The 21,938-nt window shown below is 40.7% G+C and overlaps 1 protein-coding gene across 1 annotated transcript in view; it reads left to right on the top strand.

Annotated features, from left to right (window-relative positions):
• The window catches only part of NIPA1 (NIPA magnesium transporter 1), a 42,698-nt gene extending 21,831 nt beyond the window's left edge, over nucleotides 1-20,867 (top strand). The window contains exons 4-5 of the mRNA XM_057746454.1: nucleotides 12,960-13,120; nucleotides 15,041-20,867. Coding sequence (XP_057602437.1) covers nucleotides 12,960-13,120; nucleotides 15,041-15,552 — 673 coding nt within the window. The 3' untranslated portion in view covers nucleotides 15,553-20,867. The remainder of the gene's footprint in view (nucleotides 1-12,959; nucleotides 13,121-15,040) is intronic.
• Nucleotides 20,868-21,938: the final 1,071 nt, after the last annotated feature.

Here is a 21,938-nt window from a genome sequence, read left to right as displayed (position 1 = left end):
TCCCTGGCATAAGCAGATATCTTCTTGTGGGGAACATCACTCTTGTTTGAGAAGCACTGTTCTATTATGAATGTGGTATTTGTTTGTTTTTGGATTTTTTTGATCCATGTGAGAATAGTTAACATATATCATGATCCTTTACCCTTAGACACTTTGACTTGTATTTCCTAAGACTAGAGACATCCTTTGCATGACAGTAGTATAATCATCAGTTTTGATAAGTTTAACATTATTATAGTAAATGTATCTTTCTAATCTGCCTTCCACATTTCAATTTTGTTAATTGAGCCATTATACCATTATTCTATAACATTTTCCTTTATACCATTATTTTTCCTTGTAGTGCAAGATCTAGTCTAGTATCAGGAGCTCATTTGGTTGTTGTATCTCCAGTTTAAAAGAGAGGGTTTCTCTTTCTTTCTTTCTTTAAAATAAATAGTGTTGGGAAAACTGATAAACAATTTGTAGGAACATCAATTTAAATCCTAATCATAGTACCATCCAAATATGATCTAAGCGAACTAAGCCCGCCCGAGCATCTGTGGCATGCAGCTACAGGTAGTTTATGTCTCTGATTTTCATTGGACACACCTGCATCTCTAGCACAACCCAGAGTGAATCATGCAGAGATTTAATCTGTAAAAAAGAAGAGTTTAGCTATGTACTTAGAGTGTATGGTCCATGTATAATAAAACTCTTAATGTGTTTCAGATCTTAGAAGGCTAAGAAGTTTCAAACATTTGAAGCAATAAAAATGAAAAGGTTGATTTTCTACACTGAAAGATAAAATAAGAAGAAAGGGAAAATTTCAACAAATACGACAATAATTAAAACCATGATATAAAGAATTTCTTAAATTGACCAAAATAACATGAAAATCCCAACAGATAAAATGACAAAGGGCAAAAAGTACCACTTTATATGTAGGAAAATAAATTTATTCTGCTAATGCTAAACCTTATTTTCAATAAATGCACATAAGCAAACAGATATGATAAACACCATATATACACACACATACATATATATATACACACACACACACACACAAAGGAAGAAGAGGAAATAGAGCTATATAAGATAACATTATTATAGCTCACTGTAGTTGTTAGTGTTAATTTGAAATGTATTCTGACAAGCCTTAGAGAAACCATAAGGAAAATAACTTAAAAAAAAAGTATAGTGAACAAAATCATTAAAGGAATTAAAATGTGGCACTGTGAAGATTCACTTAATGCAGAAGAAAGCAGTGAGAAATAGGCAAGAAAAAAAAAGACATGAAACAGAAAATAAAAAGTAAGATGGCAGACATAATCTAACTATATCAATAAAAAATGTCAGTGGATTAAACATTCCAATTAAAAGGCAAAGCTTGTCAGGCAGGATGAAAAAACAAGATCCAGCTATATGCTTTCTACTTGAGACATACTTTAGATTCAGAGATACAAATAGCTTGAATGTAAGAGGAAGGAAAAAGATGTTATGCAAATAAGGTTAGAGAGGTTGTGTATCAGACAAAATAGACTGTAAAAAAAAAGTTACTAGAGATGAAGAGAGACATTTTATAATGACAAAAGGGCAGTCTGTTAAGAAGACATAATAATTGTAAACAAATATCTACCTAAAAACAGCTCCACAGTATGTAAAAGGAAACCTGGCAGAATGGAGAAATAGAAAGTTCAGCAGTAGTCACAGGCTTCCATACCCCACTACTAATAATGGATAGAAAATCTAGGTAGATGATCAAGAAGGAAACAGAAGCCTTGAATGACACTATAACCACCTAGATATAATAGATGTCTAGTTTAGAGCACTCCACCCAACAACAGCAGAGTTCACCTTCTTCCCAAGTGTACATGAAACATCCTTCAGGATGGACCATGTGGTAGGCCATTAAAAAATTATCAGTAAAGTTGAAAGGATTGAAGTTATTCTCTGACCACAGTGGAATGAAATTAGAAAGCAAAATCAGCGAGGTTGTGAAATTCACAAATATGTGGACATTAAATAACTCACCACTAAATGATCAGTGGATCAGGAAATAAATCACAAGGGGAATTAGAAAATACTTTGAGATGAATAAAAGTGAAGAAATGGCATACCAAAGCATTTAGGATTCTGCTAAAGCAGTACACAGGGAGAAATTTATATTTATAAATGCCTACATTTTTTTAAAAAAGGAAAGATCTCAAAATCAACCACTTAACCTTCCATCTTAAGACACTGGAAAAACAGCGCAAACTAAACTCAGAGCAAATAGAAGGAAGGAAATAATAAAGATTAGTGTGTAAATTAATGAAATAGAGAATAGAAAAAACACAGAGAAAATCAATAAAGCCAGTAAGGCCCTTGAAAATATCATAGAATTGATAAGACTTTAGCTGGATTGACAAAGCAAAAAAGAGAGAACACTAAAAATACTAAACTCAGAAATAAAAAAGGAATATTACTGTCAGCTGTACAGAAATAAAAAGAATTATAGGCAAATATAATAAACAACTGCATGCCAACAAGTTAGATAATGTAGGTGAAATGGACACATTCCTAGAAAGACACAAACTACCAAAACTGTTTTGAGAATAAATAGAAAATTTGAAATGACCTATAACAAGTAAATAGATTGAATTAATAATAAAAAAAATTGCCATCAGGGAAAAGCTTAGGTATAATTCGTGAATTCTACCAAACATTTAAAGAATAATTAATGGCAATTCTTGACAAAGTCTTCCAAAAAGTAGGAAAGGAGGGATTCCTTCTCAACTGACTATATGAAGTCAATGTTACCCTGGTAAGAAAACCAAACAGCACAACAAAACTACAAACTAATTCTCTTACGAATATAGACAAATAAATCATCCACAAAGTACTCTAATTGAATCCAGCAATATATAAAGGGGTTATATATCATGGTCAAGTGGGATTTATCTTAGGAATGCAAGGTGTATTTAACATCAAAAATAATGTAATACACCACATTAAAAGAATAAAGGATAAACACCACATCTCAACAGACACGGAACATTATTTTATAATATTCAACACCCCTTCATGATAAAAAACAGTCAATATGCTAGGAGTAGAGGATAGTTTCCTAATCTTGCAAAGCATCTGTATGAAAAAGCCCCAGCTAACATCATACTTACGGGTTAAAGACTAAATGCTTTCCGCTTAAGATTAGGAACAAGACAAGTTGTCTACTTTTGCTACTTCCATTCAGCATTGTACTGGAGGTTCTACCCAAAGCAGTTAGTCAAGCAAATGATTTAAAAGTCATCCACATTAGAAAGGAAGAACTCAGCCTCCATCTCCCCACCAAAATCAACAATTAGCTATCCATGAACAAAAACAGCTCTGGGAAAATGCTGGCGTTCACTTAAGAAAAGTTAGTGAGGGGCTCCTCTGGTAGCACAGTGGTTAAGAATCCGCCTGCCAACGCAGGGGACATGGGTTAGATCTCTGGTCCAGGAAGATCCCACATGCCGCGGAGCAACTAAGCCCGTGCGCCATAAATACTGAGCCTGTGCTCTAGAGCCTGAGAGCCACAACCACTGAGTCCATGCCCTGCAACTACTGAAGCCTGCGCACCTAGAGCCAGTGCTCTGCAGCAAGCGAAGCCACTGCAATGAGAAGCCCATGCACTGCAACGAAGAGTAGCGCCCGCTCTCCACCACTACAGAAAGCCCACTTGCAGCAGCGAAGACCCAACACAGCCAATAAATAAAAATAAATTAATTTAAAAAGAAAAAGAAAACTTAGTGATACAGTGGAACCAAAAACCTGAGAATAACTGCAGAGAAAAGCAAGGAAGACAGCTTCATTTTGACTGCATTATCCTTTCCCCCAAGTTGGGTGAGTGAACGTCCCAGATGAGAAGAGTTCCCCGGCCAGAAAAGGAGTGGAGTAAGTGACCCATTTCCCCAGGACTTTCCGAGCACTGCGTGAAGGTCACGTACTGAAATGGTTGGAAACAAGGAGGAAAAGCAGGGAATACCAGTGGCAGCCGTGCAGTGGGAGTGGCTGTGGTGCTCAGTGACCTGTCCTGCAACTGCATATTTCACCAGCTTTTGCGCTGTAGGTATTCTGACTCACTGATGCCAGAGGCCTGAGTCCTTCCTTGCTCCTTGCTCCCCACTCTCTTCCCTTGCACTTGGGGAGCCTTGGAACTGCAGTGACAGCAGGCCGCCCTCTGTGGCTGTGTGAGTTCAAGGCACCATCCTGTGCCCCCACAGCTGACCCCCACCACCGCGTGCTTCTTGGAGCTAGCCCCTCCAGCTGTGCCTTTCCACATCACAGGCCTCCACTGCAGTGTGCATATTGGGAGAGGGTAGACTGGCAGGCAGCCACAGGAGAGCACTCTGACAGCCAGCCCCTACACCTACATGTTGGTCTGGATCAGGCCCTGTTTTGTCACTAGCCTGCACCACTGCACTGACCAGCATCTAGACACTTGAGCTGTGCACCCGCACACCCCTGGCCTGACCCTTGTCACCAGCTTCCATTACACTGTGCATGGCTTGTGGGGGTGGGGACTGTGCAACTACACTAGGGCCGTGGTAGGAATCCTGCAGCTAGTGAACTTATAGTTGGTCCCTGCCCTTGCTGCATGCCTCGGCCCCCACCACTATCTGTGTGTCTGCAACTGGCAGGCACTGTATAGGCACCTGAAGTTATATAGGCACCTGCAGCTGGCCCTCAAAGTTGAGTGTGTGTGCATCATTGGCTCTGACCACTATCTCTGCCTATCCTGGTCCTTAGCCACTGGACCCCAAGTGTTGCTGAGGACCCCAGTCTCCCTTATAGCCACTGTGGAACCTCAGCAGTTCTCACCAAAAAACACACAGTTGTGGATGTTGTAGACCCTAGCAGCCTGAGCCAAAGAGACATTATGCCCCAATGGACCTGGTGCCACCATATGTGTCTGCTCTTGGTGCCCTGCACCACTAGACCTAGGGCCACAGCAAACTCCAGCATGCCCCCAACCCCTAGGTGAAAATCTTCCCTTACCTATGAAGTCTGCAAAAGGTGTTTGCTTCTTCAAGTGTGCAAACACCTATGAAAGTTACAGGAATCATGAAGAATCAGGGAAACGTGACTCCGCCAAAGAACCTCCAGTAACACCCAAAGAAATGAAGATCCTGAATTTCCTAACAAAGAATTCACAATAACTGTTCCAAAGACTCTTAGCTACAAAAGAACACAGATAAACAAATTAATGATATCAGGAAAACAATACAAGACCAAAATAAGAAGCTTAATGAAGGGATGGAAAATGTAGAAAAGAACCAAACAAATTTTGGAGCTGAAGAATGAAATGACAGAACTGAAGAATTCAGTAGAGAACTTTTAACAGCAGACGACCAAACAGAGGAATTAGTGAGCCTGAAGACACATCAATTGAAATTATCCAATGTGAGAAACAAACAAAAAAAGGAATGAAGAAAGCTGGTGGGACTTACATAACACCATTAAGAAAAACAATGTAGGCATCATTGGAATCCCAAGAGAAGAAGAGAAGGAGAAAGGAGTAGAAAGCTTTTATGTAAAGAAATAATGGCTGAGAATCTCCCAAACCTGGGAAGAGATTTGGATATCCAAGTTCATGAAGCTCAAGGTTACCCTAAAATTTCACTCCAAAATAATCTTGTCCAATACACATTATAATAAAACTGTGTAAAATCAAAGACAGAATTTTAAAAGCAGCAAGAGAAAAAAAATCATAGAAGGAAACCCCCATAAGGCTATGAATGGATTTCTGAGCAGAGACCTTGCAGGCCAGGAGAAAAGGGGATGATATATTTTGAAGTGCTGAAAGGAAGAAACTGCCAACCAAGAAAACTATACCTAACAAAGTTGTCCTTAAGAAATGAAGGCGAGAAAAAGACAAATAAAACCTGAGGGAGTTTATTACCACTAGGCCTGCCTACAAGAAATTGCCTAAAGGAGATCTTCAAGCTGAAATGAAAGGACACAGTTGGTAATATGGAAATATATGAAAATATACAACACAGTGGCAGAGATAAGCATATAGTCAGATTCGGAATACTGAATACAGATTACTGTAATGTGGTATGTTAACTACCTATCTCTATTAGAAAGGTTAAAGGATAAAAGCTTAAAAAGAGCCATAGCTACAACAATTTATTAATGGATACACAGTAGAAAAAGATAAATTGTGGCATCAAAAATATAAAAAAAAAAGATCAGAGCTTCTGTGTGCAATAGAAGTTAAATTGTTATCAGTATAAAAGACTTATATCTCTAAGATGTTTTAACCTAAGCCTCATGGTAACCACAAAACAAAACCTTCAGTAGATTCACAAACAAGAGAAGGGAATCAACACATACCACTATGGAAAAGCATAGTTCACGAAGGAAGGCAGCAAGAGAAGGGAAATTACAAGGGAACACCAATAAGCCAGAAAACAGTTAATAAGATGGCATTAATAAGTTTCCTTACCTATCAATAAGTACTCTAAGTGTTAATGGATTGATTTCTTCAATCAAAATACATAGAATGGCTAGCTGGATTAAAAAATAGGACCCTACTATATGCTTCCTACAAGAGACTCACTTCAGTTTTAAGGAAACACATACACTGTGAAGGGATGTGAAGTGAAGGGATGGAAAGTGAAGGGATGGAAAAAGGTCTTCCTTGCCAATGGAAACCAAGAAAGGTCTACCTTTGCCAGTGGAAACCAAAAGAGAGCAGGAGTAGCTATACTTATATCAGACAAAGTCGACTTTAACCTGAAAACAGTAACAAAAGACAAAGAAGGTCATCAGACAATGATCAAGTGGTCAGTTCATCAAAAAATATAACAATCACAAATATATTCACGCGCAGCATCAGAGCACCTAAACATATTAAGCAGATACTAACAGAGCTGAAGGGAGAAATAGACAACAATACAATAATGGTAAAGGACTTCAGTACCCCACTTTCAACAATGGATAGATCATCCAGATGGAACATCAAGGAGACATTGGACTTGAAGCCTATGTTAGACCAACCTAACATATACAGAACATCCTACCCAACAGCAGCACAGTACACATTCTTCTGAAGTGTGCAGGAAACATTTTCCAGGATAGAGCTTATGGTAGGTCACAAACAAGTCTTAGCAGATTTAAGGAAATTGAAATCATGCCTGGTGTCTTTTCTGACCACAGTGGTATGGAACTATAAATCAATAACAGGGGGAAAGCTGGAAAATTCCCAAATATGTGGATATTAAATAAACACCCCTGAACAACTAATGTGTCAAAGAAGAAATCAAATGGGATGTCCAAAAGTATCTTGAAACCAATGAAAATGGAAACCTAATATATCAAAACCTATGGAATGCTGCAAAAGCAGATGTAAGAGGGAAGTTTACAGCAATAAATGCCTACATTAAGACAAAAGAAAGATTTCAAATAAACAACCTAATTTTTCACCTCAAGGAATTAGAAAAAGAAAAAACTATCCCCAATGAAGGCAGAAAGGAGGAAATAAAAAGCCAAGCAGAAATAAATGAAATAGTGTCCATAAAAACAATAGAGATGCTTAACAAAACTGAGCTGCTTTTTTTTGACTAGATAAACAAAATTGAGAAACTTTTAGCCAGAGTACGTAAGGGAAAAGAGAGAAGATTCAAATAAATAAAATCAGAAACGAGGGCTTCCTTGGTGGTGCAGTGGTTAAGAATCTGCCTGCCAATGCACAGGACATGGGTTCGATCCCTGGTCCAGGAAGATCCCACATGCTATGGAGCAGCTAAGCCCGTGCACCACAACTGCTGAGCCTATGAGCCACAACTACTGAAGCCTGAGCACCTAGAGCCCATGCTTTGCAACAAGAGAAGCCACCACACTGAGAAGCCCATGCTCCGCAACAAAGAATAGCCTCCACTCGCCACAACTAGAGAAAGCCCGTGTGCAGCAACGAAGACCCAATGCAGCCAAAAATAAATAAATAAATAATAAAATTTTAAAAACATCAGAAATGGAAGAGGAGACATTACAACTGGACCACAGACATAGAAAGCATCAAAAGAGATTACCATGAACAACTATACACCAACAAACTGGATAACCTAGGAAAAAACAGATTCCTAGAACATGCAACCTACCATGACTGAATCTTGAAGAAATAGAAAATCTGGACAGGTGAAGAAGGTTGAATCAGTAACTTAAAACATCCCGACAAAGAAAAGTCCAGGAAAAGATGGCTTTACAGGTGAATTCTAGCAAATATTTAAAGGAGAATCCTTCTCAAATCTTACCAAAAATTGAAGAGGAGGGAACACTTCCAAACTCATTTTACAAGGCCAGCATTACTGTGATACCAAAACCAGACAAAGACACTACAAAAAAGGAAATTACCAATATCATTGATGAATATTGATGCAAAAATTCTCAACAAAATATTAGCAGACTGAATTCAGCAATGCACTAGAGAATCATATACCAGGATCAAGTGGGATTTGTACCAGCGATGCGAGGATGGTTCAGCATCCAAAAATCAATCAGTGTGCTACACCACATTAACAAGATGAAGGATAAAAGTCCTATGATCATCTCGTAGGTACAGAAAAAGCATTTGACAAAATTCAATATCTATTCATGATAAATACTCTCAACAAACTGGGTACAGAGGGAACATACTGCAACATGATAAAGGTCACATGTGATATTCCCACAGCTAACTTTATACTTAACAGTGAAAAGCCAAAAACTTTTTCTCTAAGATCAGGAGCAAGACAAGGATGCCCTCTTTCACCACTTTTATTCAACATAATACTGGAAGTCCTAGCCAGAGCAAGGCAAGAAAAAGCAATAAAAGGCATCCAAATGGGAAAGGAAGAAGTAAACTGTCTCTATTTGCAGATGACATAAAATTGTATATAGAAAATGCTAAAGATTTTACCAAAAAACTGGTATAACTGATAAATTCACTGAAGTTGCAAGATACAAAATCAATATGCAAAAATCAGTCATGTTTCTACACACTAAGAAAGAATTATCAGAAAAAGAAATACAGAAAATAATCCTTTTACAGTTGTATCAAAAAGTAAAATAGGGACTTCCCTGGTAGTTCAGTGGTTAAAACTCTGTGCTTCCAATGCAGGGTGTCAGGTTCAATCCCTGGTTGGTGAACTGAGATCTCCTATGCCACATGGTACAGCCAAAAAAAAAAAAAAAACCTAGGAATAAATTTAAGAGTGCACACAACTTGTACACTAAAACCATTAAGACATCGATGAAAAAAAATTGGAGAAGACACAAATAAAGGCAAAGATATTTCATTGTTATAGATTAGAAGAATTAATACTGTTAAGATGTCCACACTGCCAGTGCAATCTACGAATTCAGTGCAATCCCTAACAAGATTCCAGTGGCATTTTTTTTCACAGAAATAGAACAAACAATCTTAAAATTTGCATGGATCCACAAAAGAAGCAATCTTGAGGAAGAACAAAGGTGGAGACATCAAGCTTCCTGACTTCAAACTATGTTGTAAACTATAGTAATCCAAACAGTATGGTACTGGCATGAAAGCAGACACAGATCAGTGGAACAGAATAGAGAGTCCGGAAGCAAACCCACACGTGTATGGTCAATTAATTTAAGACAAAAATGTCAAGAATATCTAATGGAGAAAGGATAGTCTCTTCCATAAAACTGGCCAAGCCACACATAAAAGAATGAACCTGGATCACTGTCTTAACACTGTACACAAAAATCAACTCAAAGCAGATTAAAGACTTGAATGTAAGACCTAAAGCTATAAAACTCTTAGAAGAAGAACATAAGGAGTAAGCTCCTTGATATTGGTCTTGGCAATTTTTTTGATCTGACATCAAAAGCAAAGACAACAAATGCAAAAATAAATAAGTGGGACTACATCATACTAAAAAGCTTCTGCATAGCAATGGAAACCATCAATAAAATAAAAAGGCAATTTATAGAATGAGAAAAAAAATTTACAAATCAAAGATCTGGTAAGGGGTTAATATCCAAATTATATAAAGAACTCTTACAACTCAGTAGTAAAAAAAAATCACAATCTAACAAATAAAACATGGGCAGAGGAACTGAATATTTTTTCAAAGAAGACATAGAAGCAGCCAATAGGTACGTGAAAAGATGCACAACATCATTGTCACGAGGGAAATTCATATCAAAACCACAAGGAGATATCACCTCACACCTGTTAGAATGGCTGTCATAAAAAATAAACAAGGGTATGGAGCGAAGGGAACCCTTGTGCACCTCTTGTGCACCCCATGTGCACCTTGTACTTATTCATTCATCTGTCAGTGGGCACTTGAGTTGCCTCCACATTTTAGCTATTGTGAATAATGCTGCTATGAACATGGGTTTACCTTGCTGTCAATTCTACAGCACATTTTTTGTTTGTTTACTATTACCGTAAGTTTACTGAGATAGTTTATTGACTGTCTTGGCATTAAGTTTCTTTCCCTCCTTTTCCATTGTCTTTTATCACACTGCTTCTCACCCCACCCTCCCACCCGTGCTCTAGTCCCCAGCCCCTCCAGTGAGGACACCACTCCCCTGTGCTGTTGTGGCCCTGATGCCAGCATGCAACTTGTGCCTCCACCTCAGGCCAACTCTCCAGGCAGATGTGTGATCAGTTCTGTAGATCATTTACCTTAGGGGGCGGCCACATTTTTCTGTAAAGGGCCAGATGGTAAATATTTTAGGCTTTGTGGTCCATGGGTAACTTTGGACATGGCTGTGCTCCAATAAGATGTCATTTACAAAAACAGGTGAAGGGCTGGGTTAGGGCTTCAGCCATAGTCTGTTGACTTCCTAAATCAAAGAGATTTTGTATGTTTTTTGTTTAATCTCAGCTCAGAATGTGGCAGGCTCTTTGTTACTGCAGCCCAGGAAGAGTGAGAGGAGAAAGATTTTGATCCTAGACAGTTGGTGGGTTCCCTGCTGGGGAGGCCTGATGGTAGACGGCCCCTATTCCAGCCACTCTGGGGTTGTCCATTCACAGCCACAGAGGGGAGGCAAGGACTAGTTCTCCAAGAGGAGCAGTTGCCCAGATCTTTACTTGGCGTGTCCTTAAATGACACGGTACTTTACTGACTGTGTTCCTAGCATCCCTAAACTAGACGCTCTACCATCTGCCCTGCATGCATGTGCCACACGTGCCTGTTCTGGGCCATCCATTATGTGCCGGAGTCACCTTGCCTTGCTTGTGTGTCCCTTGGCACCTGCACCCCTCTCCTCAGGAGGAGTTTTTCCCTTGCTCAGACATGCATTTCAAATCTGAACCAACTTATCCAGAGCCCACACTCCAACTACCTCCTTTATTGGACCTTCACACTCCTGCACACTACCTACCTGCTCTGACTCCCCAGGACCAGGTAATTGACAGCTCTGGACAGACCCTGTGCCCAAGAGCCCACTGAGATATTCACACTGGCCAGTCCTACACTGCTTACGCTGCCTCACACACTCCTTCCCGCAGAAACCACAATAAAGTCTCTTGCCACAGTCCCCCCGCAGCCCCCACTCAGCGCCTCCTGACTGGTCCTAGTGCTTCCCTGTGTAGTCCTGCATAGGGTGCTGTGACCCCCCTCATCTTGGAAACTGAGTAATAAACTGTTTTTCAATGACAGTTGGTTCGTGATCTTTTGGCCTTAGTACCCCTCGGATTTTCTGTTAAACACTGTTTTATAACAGTACTGTTTAATTCGTACTCTGGCATAAGACCAAGAGTGGAATAAGAGGTGCATTGGCCTCGTGGTCCAGGGTTGTCCCTGCCCCCTTCTCTCAGGCATGGCAGCCCCTTCCCCCTTGGCACAGGCCCAGCCACTGTCCCAGGCTGACTGCAGGCCACCTCTTGTTCTCGGAGCCTCCCACTCCTCTGGTGTCCACCTCTCTGTGCCGCTATTTAGAGCCCCTCAATGGAACATCCAATTCTGTGCTGTTATATCCTGTGTAGTTTCTTTCAGTGGAGTTGCTTATTTTCCCAGCTGCACTGCTGGGTCTCCTTGGGGACCAGGCTGTCCAGGGTGAGGGACACAAAGTGCTATAAGGGAAGGATGGACGCTTTGACCTCTCCATGGCTTCACCTCTTGTAGCTTTGTGGCCTTGGGTTCAGTGCTGATCCTTCCTGAGGCTCGGTTTCCTTATCTGTGAAATAAGGATGAATGGAAATAGTCCTGTATATGTTGATGCCTGGGTCTGGTGTGCCCTCCCTGTGGATGTTCATGTTACCTGAGTGCCTTTGGCATGAACATCAGCAAATTGACAATGACAAATTCCATGATTTAGAAACAGCCCAGGTTTCCCGATTCAAATTATGTACTGATGTTATACAGGGAAATGAGAAACACTATTGCCAGTGTTAAGATTATAGATATTTTGTGAGGAATGCTTTTTTTTTTTTTTGCATTAAAAAAATAATGTGACCACATCTTAAAACTTTCCATATTAGAGAAGAGAAAAATAATCACCCGTACTCTTTCTACCATAATGCAGTTACTATTAGCATTTTGTTTTTTTCTTGTTTGTGCATTTTCTCAATTTAAGTGTTCTGAGCCATGAATTACTTGTAATTATTTTAACAATTTTCATATCCTACTTTCCTACTTAGCATAGTAATTTTGGACTGTATACTTTTAAAAATATGGAAACAATATTTTTATTTTTGATCAATCATAAAACTTATTTTTCTACCCTGGTATATTTCATATCTACTGAAATAATACAATATAGTGGTACGAGTTAAGAGTATCATTATGTACTGGCTATGCATGGAATTGGTATGAAAATCCTATTTGTATTGAAATAGCAACATCAATAAATTCCTACTCTTTGTACACTTAAAAACTAATTTAAAAATAAAATGTAACTATAAAAGAAAATGTAGCTTTAATAACATCTGCAGTTAAGAAAGATCAGATAATTTGATTTAATCATTTCTTATTTTACAATTGAAGGTCCATTTTAGCCTCTTATCTTCTGAAAGAAAAGCTTAACATCTTAGGCAAGTTGGGGTGTCTGCTAAGCTGTGCGGGTTCTGTCGTGCTGATTATCCACTCCCCGAAATCCGAGAGTGTGACCACTCAGGCCGAGCTGGAGGAGAAGCTGACCAACCCAGGTAACTCAGAGCCACGCTGCCAGGGAGCTGGCCGCCTCCAGCGCGGTTCTCCCGGCCGGAGCTGCGCCCCCTGCCCCGCTGTGGTCTGTCCTCTCTGCTCACCACTGTCCGCAGCAGCCCCCCGGGGCTGTCCTGCTGACCTGGCCCCTTTGCTGCCTCCTTGTGCATCGACGCATCCCCCAACCCCACCCGCGGTGCAGCCGCAGGGCGCCCCTCTCAGGACCACCGTGTGTCCAGTCTCCGCGCTTGGCATCCGACGTGAAAGTCTCTGAGAGCGGATTTAATTCATCTTCGGAGCCCCCACAGAAACCTGTGCTTTTTTTTTTTTTTTGGTATCTATTTTTGACATAATTTCTTTTATTTTTTTTTTCAAAACTGCAGTCACCGGCACCCACCCCCCATGAGAGAAAGCCCAAACTACTACACACTCAGGCCCAGCAGCGTTTTCTGAAATAAAGCCTGCACACTTGCATTCAAGCTACTTATGCTTTTTCCACAAACAGCGCACGCTTGGGCAGTATGTTCCGTTTGCGCATGCGGCTCTCTCTGCCCTCTACTACCCCTCCCCAGTGCGTTGTACAGGGCAGGCTCCCGGGCAGCTCTCAGCCGGAGCGTCTCTCTGCAACCTTCCCCTGCAGCAGCTGCATACTCCTTTCCCTTACCCTCGGGCAGAGGGGACTCCTCCCACCTGCTGGCTGACACAGGTGTCCAGGCTGTTCCCAGCCCTCAGGCCCAATGCTTGGCACCCCCTTTACAATCTGGGAATGAAATTCATGGAAAATTCCACCTCCTTGTACATATAACAGCAGTCAGCATAATGCCCTAAGAACAGTACTTTGGAATAAACTAGAATGCTCAGATATGACAACAGGAGAAGACACGTTAAAGCCAGCAGACCCCACAGCATATGTGGAGTTACTGAGAATCTGGCAGGTGCAAAACAGACTGATGTGGAGGTGTTGTGTTATTGACTCAAACGCTAAGGATTTTGCCATTAGTGATGGGAGGTGTTTGTTTTTTTTTTTTTTTTGGCTGTGCCACGCAGCTTACACAGTCAGTTCCCTGACCAGGAACTGAACCCAGGCCCTGGCACTGAAAGCCCGGAATCCTAACCACTAGGCAACCAGGAAACTCCCAGCAATAGAATCTTCTGAAATGGAGAATAACTCTTGAAGTTCTGAGAAAACCAATGTATATTAAATCCTTGCCAAATTACTTTGTTTTACAAATAAAACAGGTTCTAGGCTCTGATTATTATAAGTATTTTTCAATTACCTGTCCAAAGTAACATTCAGAAGTTGTCAGGAGAACAGGATGATTTTTCATTGTGTGGAAACGTCTGCACATCCCAGGACCCCTGGTCACTGCCCACTGTGTGCAGCCCCCATCCCTGCAACAGCCACAAACACCCCCACAGTTTTCCTACATGTTCTTTAAGACCCCCACATGACTCTCTTTCCCTCCCCACGTGGGCCACACATAGGAGTACTCTCTGCTAGGGTGTGTTGAATTGACCATCTTGTGAAACAGCTTTAAAAAAACTCTCAGGACTATCCTGACGGACCAGTGGTTGGGACTCTGTGCTTCCGCTGCAGGGCAGAGGTTCGATCCCTGGTCAGGAAGGTTCTGCATGCTGCACGGTGGGGCTGAAAAAAAAAATGCTCAGAGCAGCTATGTTGACTTTTATGGTTATAAAAATATTACTAATAGAAGACTTATTTATTGACATGTAATATGTAGGAGCTTTGAATGTTTTAATGGTGAAAATGATGATGGGAATAGTTTTTGTGGAATGACTCTGGATCTGGTAGAGCACATCTGGAGCCGTGGGTGTCCGGTGACAGTGGTGGGGCAGGTGGTGGAGCATGTGCAGGGCGGGGCTGTCTCTGCCCGTGGTCACGGTGCACCTCTGTCTTGCAGTGTTCGTGGGCTACCTGTGCATCGTGCTGCTCATGCTGCTGCTGCTCATCTTCTGGATCGCACCGGCCCACGGGCCCACCAACATCATGGTCTACATCAGCATCTGCTCCTTGCTGGGGAGTTTCACCGTGCCTTCCACCAAGGGCATTGGGCTGGCAGCCCAAGACATCTTCCACAACAACCCATCTAGCCAGCGGGCCCTCTGCCTGTGCCTGGTGCTCCTGGCCGTGCTTGGCTGCAGCATCATCGTCCAGTTCAGGTATATCAACAAGGCCCTCGAGTGCTTCGACTCTTCTGTGTTTGGGGCCATCTACTACGTTGTGTTCACCACACTGGTCTTGCTGGCCTCGGCCATCCTCTTCCGGGAGTGGAGCAACGTGGGTCTGGTGGACTTCCTGGGCATGGCCTGCGGGTTCACCACCGTCTCTGTTGGGATTGTCCTTATACAGGTGTTCAAAGAGTTCAACTTCAACCTTGGGGAGATGAACAAATCGAATGTGAAAACAGACTAGGATGTAACAGGGGGTTGGATGGCTTGAGAAACAGGAAATGGATATGACTTCTGGCCATGATTTGATGTGAAGTAGAAGAGACCCTAAATCGCTGGTGTTGGAGTTGCCTGTGTATTAACGGATGGGCTGGTGGAGTGTGAGGATGCATTGCTCAGTACTGGGGTGGGGCCCAGCCTTCTGTACTCTGAAGTGGCTCAGTGGTTGCCTGGGGGTCATCTCTCTCTGATGAGAGGAGTCTTATGTTCATTGCCATTAACATGGAAGCTTTCATGAATACTCTCTGCTTTTAAAACACTTCATCATTATTTAAATAGAATGGGCCTTTTCTGGTTAGTCTTCGCAGGGGAACAGATATTCTTACTTAGAATCTTACTTTGGAAGTGGGAGAAATTGTTGTCTTGAAGTCTGACTCTACAGTTTTGTTATTTTGCATTAAGCATGTTTAACATTCAGGTGTCTCATCCAAATCAAAGGTATATACATTTAATTGTTTTTAATCCTCTGATGTGTCAACTTTCCTACCCCCCAACTCGTAGACATTTTAATTGCAAACAGAGAGAGAAGAGTGAATAGACACAATATTCTGTTCCATTTGCAGGATGATTTTCAACAGATCAGATCAATTTCAGTGCCTTTATTACTTAAACTATTCACTTAATTTGACTATTACTGTTCGTATGTTCTCTTAGATTAGAATAATGCAACCTCCTTGATTATACTTTAATATTTCACTGTTCAAAATATAAGTGTTCAAAGCAGTTAGAATTATAGTATATTCATTCATTGGAAGAGAGTCAAGACAAGACACATTAGAGTAAATCGACCCTTTCAGCATGTAGTTATAGTCCAATTAAAGACAATTGACTTAAGGTATTTTATTTGCATTGTCTGATGTAATTGGGATCCAGTATTAAATATATCCATGTTCTCTTTCAGCAAGCACTGTGGCCACTAAGAAAATTATTTAACTTGATAATAAGGCTGTTAAATGAGAAAGTAACTGTTCAATAGTACATATGAGTTCCCTGTAATTTAGGAACAAGTTAAAGGACACAATTAAGTTTAGGCTGTTTTCTACCAGTGGGAACACACATAGTTTTCTGAAGAATTTCTAGCAAAGATGAAAACAGTTTAGCTATCTCCCCGTTGTTTGAGATGGCAGAACACTCTACAGTTCCCCACGCAAACTTCTGAAATGCCCAGTAGCCATTAATTGTTTCAGTATTTGATGAAAGATGTCATCTGGCTGTCTGTAGTAACCTTCCACGTGTATTAAATGGGAACAGAGCCTAAAGCGTTGCAGCTGTTCATCAAGATGTCATGTACTCGTGTGCAGTGTTCCCCCACCCCCACCCCACAGGGCATGCCGGATCTTAGTTCCTCAGCCTGCGATGAACCCGTGCCCCCTGCAGTGGAAGTGCACAATCTTAAGCACTGGACCGCCAGGAAAGTCCCGTGGGTAATGCTTTATCTAAATAGGGAACTGTGCCAAGTTGAAAGACGGGATTGGATAAGGTAGATTTGAAGTACAAAATGAACTTTAAATACCCAATTAAAATTACTATGGCATGTCAATAGGAGAAAAGTGTTTTTTTCAGACAAAAAGAACATTTTTAAAGACCTAAGGAATAGTTCTCTGTAGTGTTGAACAGAGACAATAAAATGAGGATAGTTTAACACAGAGCAAAAAACACCTTTATAAATTAAAAGTACATGTGATGATCAGGGCTTCTCAGTGATCTGTGAACTAACAGCAGCAAGATTATTTAAAAAATTAAAAAAATCTTAGAGTAACTGGTAGTTAATAAATGCTCAAAAAATCCATTACTCTTTTTATCAGCTCTTGAAGATTTGCTTTTTATCATCAGTATTTTTAGGAATGCAGGCCTTAATTTATTGAAGTGAACTTTCTGAAAATATAATGTAGGAGTATAAATATACTTTCAGGCATAAAAATAGTTTCCTAGGTAAGGAGTTTGAGATGTTCAAAGATTGCATGTGGCTATACAAATATAATGGGAAAGTTCATGTGTCACATGGAAGTTGCCATTTTTTTTGGTTACAATTTACACGTGAAGCCTAGTTCATTTACGAGTAAATGCATCCATAGGTGTTCCTGATTACAGTTAATCCGTGATTATTCCGTACATACTTAGAGGTGATATTTTCTGCATTGTCTCCCTATGATTTTTTTTAGAGTAAAGTAAAATCTCAGAGTATTAATAGCTTGTCTCCTCTTGAAGGTGATAAGTCCCAGAACAGTTAGACTTTCCCGAGTTTACACCTGTTCAGCAAATTATCTTGGTAGGATACACAACTTTGCTTCCAGTGGCACACAGTTCGTTCCACCCATTATAGTCCAGAAGTGTGACTCCAGCCTGGAAGTAATTGACATGACCAGCAGTCTAACAGCCTAATTTTCAAATTTAACATAGAGCATAGAACTTCTGACTTAGTGTTTATTTTACAAATTCATGTTTTTATCATTTATTTGGAATTACAAAAAATATTTAAAAAGTAAAAGCTTTGAAGGGGAGGGCCCAGAATGGGGATAGGTCTTATGCTGGTCTTTCCAAAAGTAAATACATGTAAAACATTTTCATTATTATGCTATTCTTTGGGTTTTGTCTTTGATAAAACCAAGGAAAAAATACCTACCGTCTGCTTGTTTTCAAGCCTCCTCTAAAATCATACTTTTGTGATCACAACTTGCAGACTTACTCTGGATAGATACTTAAATAGGCCATTTCTTCTCTCTTACTTGGACAATGCCTTGTTTTCTTATCTGAATCTTTGCATTTAAAAAGATTGCTTCCTGTTCTGCTCAGTGATCAAGTGTAGGGCCTATTAAGGATTCTAACCCAAACCCAGCACCAGGACCACCCTGGGTGTTTCGCTGTTCTGCAGGACTGTTCCACCTCTGCAGAGAAGGATCTGGAGAGGAATGGCAGTCTGTTCCCTGCCACCTGGGGAGCAAGAACTGCCCACAGCTGGACCTTCATGGGGAATCATTACTCAGATGTTATTATGGTCTTTTCACATTAGAAAGTTAGTGAAATACACTTTGCTGCTCTTGGTTCAGCAATAAGAAATATTCTTTCAAGTCCCACATTTCAAGCCAATTTGTTTTATGCAGTTTTATTTCCAGAAGTTCATTCCAGGTGTAGTAGATTGGTCTTCAGGTTTTTCTTTGGGTTTCACGTCTGATAGAAGAGAGCACTACTGAAGTATGCAGTCACCTCTCATCTTCCTTCTTCCTTGACCACTCAGCTCTTTGTAAATACTGTGCTCACTTCTAGAGGCCAGTTCCTAGACATCCGTAAAGTGCTTGAGAGGCACCGTCTACAGGTGTGGATGAGTCCCCGGACACTGAGGTGTTGATCACAGGCCACTGTCCTGCTGCCTGATTCTTGTTGCGAAATGATACCTCTCTTTTCTAAGCTGCTCAACTAACCCAGGAGAGCAGTCTGCAGAGCTGTGCCCATCACTCTTCTTTGATGCCTACTTGATCCTGACTTAGACTTCCTGGGACTGAGTAGGAACCTGGAAAGAGAAGACGCTTTAGTTTAGATCTGTCCATGCCTGTCTGATTGGCTTCAGTGGTCTGAAGAAGTTGTCCTTACTGTGTCTGACACCACGGCAGTAGTTCACCCATCAAGCAGGATTAGATGGAATCTTGGTGTTCCACCTTCTCAGGGACCGAAAACGTAACATTAACTCCTTAGCGTTGACCTTCCTCCCAAGGACATGTCTGTGTTAGTTTTCCGTATGTTTTACTCATATTTACAGCTAGAGGCCTGTTAGCTTGAGTTGGGAAGAGAAAATATTAGTTTGCACACCAGTCACACCATAAAACAGTTTATCATGTAAAATACCTCAACTTTATGTATTCCTCACTTCCGCCTCAAAGTTGTACTGGTGATGAATTTTAAGAGTCTGTCCTTTAGCTTATAGGTGATTTTTCACATCTGGCCAGATTCTTATACCTCCATCATATACTTGAAAAGATTAAGAATTATAGGAAAGGGAACAAGAATTTGGCCCAATATCTACTCATTTATTTTCATACACATTTCTCACATGCTATTAAATGCAACAAAAGAATTATATTTTAAGAAAATGTAACTTTGTGTTACATCAAAAACATATTGTCTGGTGAAAAGTTGATATTCAGTAGAACAATGATCATGTAAATAAACATCTATTTCAAATGTACCCAATGTGATAAAAAGCATAGTCTAGGGCCCAGAGCATAAGCCGGGGAGGATTTATTTGTTCTTTTCTCTATTTTTCCTTGAATTGTGCAACTATAGGTGAGTCACTTAACCTTTCTGTGCCTCAGTTTCTCTACCTCTAAAGGATGGGATGGGTCTCCAAATCTGTGTTAGAGCACTCAATGTTTAGTGTGTACTGGTAGCCTCAGCCCAGAGCGTGTGTGCAGGACTCCTCTGGAGTGATGCACTGTGCGTCCTGTCTTCTCAGGACCGTGCTGTAGACACACAGCTTCGAGCACTGAGTAAGCAAAGGAAGCACTGGGTGTAAATTTTGCATGATTCCATGAAGCTTTAATTTTCCTTTTTTTGTTTTAAAAGGAAGGGTTTTATATATTCTGTTGTAAAATATGAAAATTAAGCAGGGACTTTAAAAAACTGCACGGAGAGATCACATTCTGATGGTGTGTTGAGCTTCTCTGACATTCTGCAAAGGTTTATGTTCTGCAGGAGAATCAGTGACCTGTGAACAGATTGATTCTGTTGCGTTGAATTTGTAACGAATGATGCTGTACTTCCTGCTTCCAAGCGGCTCAACCCTGACCATGAACTCCCTGACACCAGGTAAATGTCAGGAACTCCCAAACCACTAGTGCCAAAGGGTCACATTGAAAATTCAGAATATTTCTTTTATTTGTCAGACTATACTAATTTGTCCCCCTCCATGTCAGTGTTTTTGCACTTTGGAAAAATTAAAGGGTACTCTTTTTCAGTAGCATTCCTGAGTGTTTTTGCCTTTTTAAATGATAACTACTACTTTCTTGTAAAATGGAATATAATTGTGAAAGAGAGGAAGAAGACTAGATAAAAAAAATGTAAAATATTGATTGGTTGCATAAAATTTTTTTCATGTAAATGTATCAGGGGAGCTTCCAAGTAGCATACACACTCATTTGTCAATGACTAAGACTTGCTTATGTTTTGCTTTATAGAAGTAGTCATAGCATGTTGTAAATTGCCTTATGTAAATAAAAAGGCTATTTATTAAGTTTTCCAATAATATTTATTAATCTGTATGTGTTTTAAAATAAAATAACTTATTTCTAGCTGAACTCGTTGCTTTTTTGCCCTTTACGTGAAATGTTTGTGTAGTCTCAGGTTCCACATCATCCTAATTTCTTAATCAAATGCTTCCCATTTTCTTTGTAGAAATGAATAGCCCAGGTCTCTATCATGATGTAGAAAATGTCCACCTGTGCATACCTTAGGGAGCAAACCCATGATGTATGAAGGAATTCACCATCCAGTGATTACCTTCTGATACGATGAAATGATTGGTATTAAAGAAAACCAGTTATATTTTATTACCTTTTACATGTTTTTGAGATATGTGGGAAGACATTTGGGAACCTTTCTGAAACCTTGAAAATGTTAAGTATGTGGGCTGAGCGATGGGATTCAGAATGTCCTGCTTGAGCAGTGGAGGAACTGAGGGTGCGGGGCGTGGAGACTAATATCACCCTGTTTGGCCCTGAAGGATGGCTGGTTAGCCAAAGACGGGTAAGATTCCTCAGAGGAGGAACAACCTAAGACAGGCACAGCTGCAGAGGGGCCAACAGGGGTGGTGCATAGAGCCTTCCTTGTATCACCCTGTTTGGCCCTGGAGGATGACTGGTTAGCCAGAGACGGGTAAGATTCCTCAAGGGAGGAACAACCTAAGACAGGCACAGTCGCAGAGGGGCCAACATGGGTGGGGCACAGACCCCTAATATCTGAGAGAGGTCTCCTGCCCCCAGGGCTGTTTTGCTCTCCACCCCCAGCTCAAATCCACACCTGCTCAACTCGGACCCAGGAAGTAAACAAAGATAATTGCCTCAGTCATGTGAGGGCTTTGATTGTTTATGGGTGTAACCTGAGAATGTTAGCCCAGGAACTCAATAAAAGCAACCTGGGATGAGTCAGCAGGGCTCTTGATCCGAGAGGTCTTGAGCCCCCCAGGTCCCACTTTTCTCTTCAGTCTGTGTCTGTGTCTTCTTCAAGCTTGCGGCACCCGTCACTCACCTCGAGTCGCCGAGCTGGTCTCGGCAGAGATATATAACATATAACATATTTTAAACACATGGAAAGTTTGAGAATCATAACACATTTTAATACTCCAAGTGTCATCAGAAATCT

This window comes from Hippopotamus amphibius, chromosome 8 (genome assembly GCF_030028045.1).
Source record: "Hippopotamus amphibius kiboko isolate mHipAmp2 chromosome 8, mHipAmp2.hap2, whole genome shotgun sequence".
NCBI lineage: Eukaryota > Metazoa > Chordata > Mammalia > Artiodactyla > Hippopotamidae > Hippopotamus > Hippopotamus amphibius.
This window is presented reverse-complemented; position numbering and strand designations above follow the sequence as displayed.